We start from the raw sequence: 8535 nt of genomic DNA, 5'->3' as shown, positions 1-8535 counted from the left end.
GGGGAGCCTGGTGGGCTGCCATCTATGGGGTCACACAGAGTCAGACACGACTGAAGTGACTTAGCAGCAGTAGCAGTCTCTGCTAACACTGCTTTCGTCAAAACCACTGCTAACCTTTTACTTTGCCAAATCCAATAGTCAATTCTCGGTCCTAATCTCCCTATCATCAGAATTTGACACAATGACAGCTCTCTTCTGAAATCATTTCCTCCACCTGGAATCCAAGACTGCCCAACATTCTGGTTTGCCCTTATTTTTGCTGTTTCTTCCTAGTCACTTCAGCTGGTTCTTGCCTATTTCTCAGAACTCAAAGTTAGTGTGTCTCATGACTCCATCCTTTGATGTCTTTTCTGTCCATCTTCATTCTCCTGGTGACCTCATCTCTAACATTATGACTTTAAATACTACCTACATGCCAATGACTCCGAATTTATGCTGCTAAGTTGCTTCAGTCGTGTCCGACTCTGGGACCCCATAGACGGCAGCCCACCAGGCTCCCCCGTCCCTGGGATTCTCCAGGCAAGAATACTGGAGTGGGTTGCCATTTCCTTCTCCACTGAATTTATGTCTTCAGCTCAAACCAGTCCCCTGACTTCCAGACTGAACCATCTCTTACACATTTCTATTCAGGTATCTAATAGTCATCTCAAATTTAACACGATCAGAACTCTACTCCTAAACTCCCACACTCCTACTTAAACTGCTCTATCCACAAATTCCCATTTCAGTTAATGGTAATTCCATCTTTTCATATGATCAAGCTCAAAACCTGTGTATTGTTTTTAATTCTACTCTTTTTTATACCTCACATCCAAATGTGCTGAGAATTCTGTTTGCTATACCTTTAAAGTACATGCAGAATCTGACTACCACTTATCTCTCCCACTATTACCTTTCTGACCTGAACCATCATCCCTCTCACTCGGGTTTTATCTATAGCTTCCTAACTGGTAACTTTGCTTCCACTCTTGCAATCTTACAATCTTTTGCTAACAAAGCATCCAGAGTGATCTTATAATGCAATTATCACATCACTTATTTCTTTCTCAAACTTAAAAGCATCATAATGGCCTACAAAACCTTCACCTTCTGAACACCGTAACACCATTCAGACCTTACTTCCCTCCCTTACTTATCCCCCTCCAGGCATTATGGCTTCCTTCTGGTTCTTTCACTGTGCTAATATTGTATGACAGTACCACAATTAGAACTCTACTGTCCTGAATTCTCATATAATAGTCTATTTAAGGCTACTTTGAATGACAGACTTAAAGATCAAATATCCTTTTTTGCTTTTATTTTTACCTTGCATGAATCTTGAGATTGCTAGAAGTTGCAAATTGTAAATTGCATACATCACATTTATAGGGTTTTTCCTCACCATGATGCATGCGACTATGGAAGACTAGCTGGCATTTCTGAGCAAATCCTTTATCACATAATTCACATTTGTATGGCTTCTCACCTAAAAGAAAAGTAAATAAAATTTTATTTAGAAGGAAATATTGTTTTAGTTGCTTAATTCATACAAACTTTCAAAAGAGTTCAACAGTATTAGTAGTTTCAGTATTCAGAAAATACTAACTGCTAGGAGAAGGCGATGGCACCCCACTCCAGTACTCTTGCCTGGAAAATCCCATGGAGGAGCCTGCTAGGCTACAGTCCATGGGGCCGCTAAGAGTCGGACACAACTGAGCGACTTCACTTTCACTTTTCACTTTCATGCATTGGAGAAGGAAATGGCAACCCACTCCAGTGTTCTTGCCTGGAGAATTGCAGGGACAGAGAAGCCTGGTGGGCTTCCATCTATGGGGTTACACAGAGTCAGACACGACTGACGCAACTTAGCAGCAGCAGCAGAAGTAAAAAAGCATATAGGATCTTTTTCCAGACTGATTATTGAAAACACCAATAGAGTTAAAAGAAATTAGTGTTTCTTATTTCATAACAGTGAAAGGTGATGAGAGAAATATATAATGCTTCTAAAAAGTACAAATCTAGCATACCAATAAAGGTTGAGGAAGGATTGTACATATAATTTACGTTCAGAAGTTGAAAAAGTCTAAGGAAGCAGGTAGTGAGATATGTTGGCAAAATCTGATAATCAGCCTGAGTTGTAATTACTTGTTCTCTTTATCAGTTTTAATATATTGTCTGTTAAACAGTTAGCAAGCTAGAACTAAGTTTATGCTTATTTTAACTGTGAGGAAAAATGATTTAGAGTTCACGCACTGGGACTTCAGAGTACCAATTACAACAAAACAAAGAGCCATTAAATATTTGGTCACAATTACAAGGTATTTTCAAGTCTAACATGCTCAATATTTTTATGAATATAAGTGTATACTAAATTTTGGACATAAATAGTCAACACTATGTATTAATGTCTATAAAAACATTTCAGTCACAATATAAAAACTATACTTCCCACAAACAGTCTTACCTGTATGAGTCCTTACATGAGTTTTCAGCTGGTTACACTGGGTAAATGCCTTTCCACATAAGTGGCAGACATAAGGTTTGACTCCTTTATGTATTCTCATGTGTCTTCTCAAGCTGCTGGCTTCCGAAAACACTTTCCCACATGTGTTACACATTGGTTTGGCCTTAGAATACCTCTGATCCAGCTCTTCCCCAGAGCTTTCCAGTTCATAAGAGTTCTTGACACTGGCTATATTAGACATAGAGTGTTCTTTCAGAGCACAGTTTGGCTGTGATTTTCCACGTTTCCGTTTCACCGTAACAGTCTGCACAATATCTTGTGCTGGGAAAGTATTTTCCACAACTGATGTCAACTCAAGTTCTGAATTACTTCTTTGTGCAACTTGTTCTATTATAGGTGTGGACAACTTATTTGCATCGAGAAATAATTCAACAGATGCATTCTCTAAAATGTCACTGGGATATTGCACTGTTTTATTCTGCCCTGTTTTCTGGGAATTGAAGGCCTTCTTCTTCTTTTTAGTTTGAGATGACTTCTTTGCTAAAGCTCCTTGTTTAGGATTTGCCTGAACTAAATCTGTAGACACTTCTGATTTCTCCCGACTGTTATAATCTCGCAGAGTCAGGAGACAAGTCTGTTGATTCAATTCAACGTTTCCAGTAATACTAGATATCTCTGTAGAAGAGGGATTAGCAATAAAAGCAAAATCTTCCATCTTTATTTTACATTTAGTGACCACCTCTTCCACTTTGAGATAGTCAGCAGCCTGATGGATTTCTTTAACATTCCAACTGTAAGGAAACAAGGCTAAATGACAATATTCTGATCAAAGAAAAAACGTTTCTGAAACACAACTACGCAGATATTTCTGTCTTTTAAAGACCTAATGAAGTAGAATGATGAAAAATGATTAACAGAACAAATTTTTAAAATTTATTCACTCAGAATGTTTAGGAAAAAATCTTCAGTTTTACAGAAGTTGAAAAGATAAAAAAGTAATGGATCATTCATATGTATAACCATGGAAAAACAAAAATGTTAATATTTCTACTTGTTAAAAAAATACCTGACACACAAAAAGAGTTGTTGGCAGCCTACTGCCTCCTCCCATTTATCCTGAGGCCTCTTCAGATAGCAACCAACTTTTCTTTATTTGTAATTAGAAGAGTCTTAAAAAACTATTATCTTCCTCTGCTCCTCTATGAGGAACCTGAACAGTATTTCTTGAAACTTCCTGTGCACTTGAATTACCCAGGAATTTGTTAAATGTAGATTCAGATTCAGTAGGTCTGTTTTGGGGCCCAAGCATCTGCATTTCTAACACACTCCCTGGTGATGCCAATGCTGCTGGTCCATGGATCACAGCTGAAGGAACAAGGTTTTAGAATGCACTAAGCTCTCTCTAGAAACCTTCCCACCTTTTTCGTGTCTGATATTCAACACAAATTAGCTGGAGAATTTGTCATATTAGAGTTATGTAGAAAAATTTAACGTTCAATTTGAATGTTCAATATTCAAATCAATATTTATTGAGCATCTACCATGTGTGGTACTCAGAGGGATATTAAGACATATCAAATAGTCTCCGCCCTCCAGAAGTTTACAATGCAGGGGAAGGCTGGTTGTTCACTTACGTTAGCAACGGCTCTGGACTACTAGGTGACTTAACTAGGGTTAAGTCAGCATCTTTGGGGGCTTCAATTTTCTTAGTTGTAAAGTTAGAGAGCTGAGTTGGTATTAATACCAAAAACACACCCTTTTAATTATTTGAGAATGAATATATACTTACACACACACATATATATATACCCTCAAGTAACCTTCCTATTTGTCATTTTTCCCCAGAAAGAAATTTTTTTCAGAAAACATTAAGTAGATTTATAGACTAGTCTGGAAACCTAATCACCAGTTTTAGTGAACATTTTATTCTGGGAAAATCCATCCCAAATTCCTAACTATACTACAAACTTTTGGACAATCATCTGTTTGCAAACTGACTTCCTTAGCTAAGAATACATTACTTACTCTATTCTTATGGCCTTTGGCTATAATTTGGGGAACAAATAAGGAATGATCCTTGCAATCAAGTTAACTCTCTGTTTGCAAAGGTACAATATGAATGCCCCCAAAGTAAGTAAAATCTTATTAGTCTTGCATATGAATTTCTGTGCATGTACATACCACTTAGTCTGTAAAAACACTGTTTTTTAAGCATTTTAATTGACTTTTGTTACACAGTCTACTATTAAGTTATAAAAAGTGAGAGACAGTATTAGAATGAAACCCAAATTTATTCTATCACTTATTATACCACGGTCTCAAATTACAATTGTTCTTAGTAAATGAACCACAAACTAGATGAGATAACCTTTCAGACCACTACAAACTAGTACTGAATCACACACGAACTGTTCAGAACTGAAACGGTAATTCATACAAATTATTTACCTATTTCATTGACAGCCTATAAGCTCAGTTACAGTTAAGAAAGTCAGTCAGCATTTATGTCAATAACTGATTTGCTTTTGTTTATAAGCATGAAGTTAAAAGTGTTTGCAAACTTGCTTTCACTTTTTGAACAGTCACTAAAAATCATTTAATTACCTATGCCAGATTTATGGCTAACTGCTTTATATGAGTAATTGTAATCACCATTTTACATACAAAGGATCAGAGGTTTCAAAGAAGTAACTTGTCCAAGATCACAGAGCATTAGAACTAAGATTTGAGCAAGGAAACTAGCTCCTGAGTCCACTTAATTCTTTATTATTCTGTTTTCTTAATAAGTTGTACAGACTTTCTATTTTTGGTCTATATCTTCTCTTACATTTGTGGCTGGGCTCAAACAATTAACTCCCCAGCTCTTCAGGAAAGATGTATAGCAAAAAAGATTGAATCAAACATCTGGCTCTTCACACTGGTCCTCTGCATGAAGGCTCAAAGTAAGGTGCCCTTCAGTGTGTTCAAATCAATTCAACATTTTTCTGGCAAAGTTAATTGAGAAAGGGAAATCACTAAATTAAAGATCAACCAAAATTCACTGGTTTTGTGATTGTTTACTTTATATTACGCATTCTAAATTTTTAGATCAAAGGCACTTGTATAGCCAAATATTCAGTAAACTTAAATAATATCGTGTGACATTTATCTGTGACACTGATGTTCCTTTAGGCAACTTATACAGAACTGACACAAAAATGTCATTACATCAAAATTTAAAAGTAATCCCAAACAGCATGAATGCTTCCTTTTTAATAGGATTAAGGAAAATCCTGATTCCAGCTTTTCAGAGAAACATATTTTCATAAGCTGCAATGTAAAAAGAGGGAAGGATTTTGTTTAATGTGTACATGTATGTATCTATAGAGATCATCTGGAAAACAATTAAAGAATATTTATCAAAGTGTTAAGAGTGATTACCTGTGTATGGCAGAATTTCAGATGTTTCCTTTTTTGTTTTTTTCCTTAAATTTTCCCCAATAAATGTAGATTCAAAGGATTTGGAGAGTGGGATAGAAAAGAAGAAATAAAGGAAGGAAACTAATGTTCACTGGGAGATAATAAATCCTAAATTTTCACAGTAACAACCCATGTAGTTATTATCATCTCGTTTTTTCAGATGGAGAAACTGAGGCCTAGAGAAAATGTATATTGATCCAAGAGACACAGTGACTGACAGGCAAGATCTAAAGTTCATAACTGTGCTATGTCAGATGGTGACCTATTCATGTTTACACTTTCAAAAAAGCTGGAGAAAAGAAGGCAGGAGTAATTTTATGGGTTTCTCTTTCCTTTTATCCCCGTCGCCTTTCTCTACAACAACCAGTAAACATATTAGTATTAATCTAACTACATAGTTCATCGAAAATGAAAGAAAAAATGCCTGAGTTATCAGGTTCTTCAGAACCTACTTCTTGTCAGTGCAGTGACAGCATTCAACATCTCAGAGAAGCATTCTAGCCGACTTAAGCATTGTATTTTTCTGAATCAACATCAGGAAGAGGTCCTGAAAAGAGGGCACTAATAAAGAACAGATTCTTTATTCTTTCTCCACCTATACCTCCCACCCAAACATCTTATAAGGTAGGGGATGAAGAGTGAGAGAGAAGACCAGAGGGAACCTAAGACCAAAAAGCAAGGGCAAATTGGAATTCAATGATCTTTAAGTTTCCATTCCTCAAAATACACACTTTGTTTCAGTAGATAACTCAAATATGTCAAAAACCATGCTGTAATCCTATGAACATCTGTACTTTTTGTGCTTATGAAATGTAGTCTGTTTACTGCAAACCAGTGATATTGATCTCTTTATTAAAAACAACACTGGGCACACCAGTGTTTGAAGACTGAGAGTTCTGGGATTGAATGGAAAAAATACTAATCTGCTTTAGCTCAAGACTACTGACCAGCTTTTGTAAGTGGAAATAACATAGGTACCTTACCTGTCAAGATTTAAAGTTCCTGTGTATATAAACTCCAACAGTTTCTGAAATCCATCAGCCTTCACCTGACTCTGATCAAGAAAGACATTGTTCTCAGAAGTGCTCCTGTAGATTGCACCAAAATATTCACTAAACGAGGCAAGCACATTCCTGTGAGCTTTAAACTGGAATTCCCCAATCACTATGGTGCAGTCACAAAGAAAACCTGCTTCCCGTTGTTTGTTCAGTCTCTCTAAAAGGTGCTCACAGTGGTGCGAATACTGCATTTTGATATCGGAATCGAATTCTATCCTTGTTCTAAAAAAACGAGAGAGAGAGTAAATCAGTACCACTAAGTTCTCATCAAACTTTTCTCCCAAGCCACTGGTGAATAAAGAGACATAGAATCCAAACAAGAACAAAGTCTGTTCTCATTTTACGCCCCCAGAAAATTCTTACCAAGCAAGTACGGATAAAAATGCCGAAGGGATAAAAATCGTTCCTAGTTTTTATTTCATCTTGGTCAACTAACACAATCCTTTGGACACGTCAACAAATGACGATGTGTGAAAACATTTCCACAAAGTGAAAAAATAAAGCACCGCAAAATTTCACACTTCTCCATCGCAAAGAGTCGGACACGAATGAGCGACTGAACTGAACTGAAGATCAGTTGAACCTTCACAGTTTCAAGTTCAGTAGGCACGTGTAAATTACGAAAAAAAAACAAAAACAAAAAAAAATTAATAAACCACTAAGAAATGATTCCTTGGGACAAATGATCAAAGGACATGGTACGAGTTCTTTAAAATTTTCTCAAATGCTTCTCTGCCTTTCGACCAAGATTAAGTGTAAAATTGCTCTCAAATCGCCGAAACCCGTTACCTTCCGCAGAGCATACAGTGGCTTAAAAGCAAGGCGGGTGGCGAAGGGGGCGGAGAACTAGCACCTGGGCCAAGTGTTGTCAAAGATCTGGTCACCCGCCCCGAGGAGGCCACGCTCCTCCCTACCACCACCCCAGTCTATTCGAGGCCGCAAGGGAGTGACAGTAAAAGCCGGTCTCTCCCGACTTCCGCCTTCCTGCCCTTCGCCCAGCTCCCACTCCCCCAATTCCCACGGCAGAGGCTGTGGCCAAGGCCAACATCGGGGCTGCCTCGCCCTAGCTTTCCACCCTAACACCTTCACTCCGGCCTGAATGAGAACTCCACGGAGCCTGCCCTACAATGCCCCAAGGTCTGGAAAGAGCGGGAATAGAGGCCTGGGGGCAAAGACAGAACTCACCTTATAGAAACCCGAGGGGGAAAACAGTTTCTTCACTCTCTCTCCGCCATCTTGGAAGGACGTCACCACGCCACGCTCCGCCTTTCCCTGCTTCCTCCACGATGACGTCACATCCGGTTCCGGGCGTTCCGCGGCTACGCGGTAGGCTCTAGGACCCTGGAGGTCCAACAGCAGCCTGAGGGTAGCAGGCTGGTGCCTAGAGACCCCGCTACTTAGCATGCCGGGAACACCCGAAAACAGGGAGTCTTGGCTAGGAGACTAAGGGCTCGCTTACGGAGCAACGCCTGTCGTCCTCACCGTGAGCATTCTAGATAGTCAGCATCTCGCGCTCGGCCTGCGTTTTGCGCGGAGGCTGAGCGGCGCTGCCCTGCGGGCCTCTTTCCAGGAGCC

General features: G+C 38.8%; 2 protein-coding genes across 3 annotated transcripts in view; one reads left to right on the top strand and one right to left on the bottom strand.

The window, feature by feature from the left end:
- The window catches only part of MYNN (myoneurin), a 17951-nt gene extending 9718 nt beyond the window's left edge, over window positions 1–8233 (bottom strand). For both annotated transcript variants that reach the window (XM_010835211.1, XM_010835212.1), the window contains exons 1-4: window positions 8146–8233; window positions 6886–7182; window positions 2444–3234; window positions 1306–1465 (exon numbers count right to left, since the gene is read on the bottom strand). In XM_010835211.1, coding sequence (XP_010833513.1) covers window positions 1306–1465; window positions 2444–3234; window positions 6886–7151 — 1217 coding nt within the window. In that variant the 5' untranslated portion in view covers window positions 7152–7182; window positions 8146–8233. The remainder of the gene's footprint in view (window positions 1–1305; window positions 1466–2443; window positions 3235–6885; window positions 7183–8145) is intronic.
- Window positions 8156–8535, top strand: part of ACTRT3 (actin-related protein T3) — a 5672-nt gene continuing 5292 nt past the window's right edge. The window contains exon 1 of the mRNA XM_010835213.1: window positions 8156–8286. Coding sequence (XP_010833515.1) covers window positions 8247–8286 — 40 coding nt within the window. The 5' untranslated portion in view covers window positions 8156–8246. The remainder of the gene's footprint in view (window positions 8287–8535) is intronic.

This window comes from Bison bison, unplaced genomic scaffold, assembly GCF_000754665.1.
Source record: "Bison bison bison isolate TAMUID 2011002044 unplaced genomic scaffold, Bison_UMD1.0 scf7180017864040, whole genome shotgun sequence".
NCBI classification, from domain to species: domain Eukaryota; kingdom Metazoa; phylum Chordata; class Mammalia; order Artiodactyla; family Bovidae; genus Bison; species Bison bison.
The sequence above is the reverse complement of the archived record's forward strand: the minus strand, read 5'-3'. Positions and strand labels throughout refer to the sequence as shown.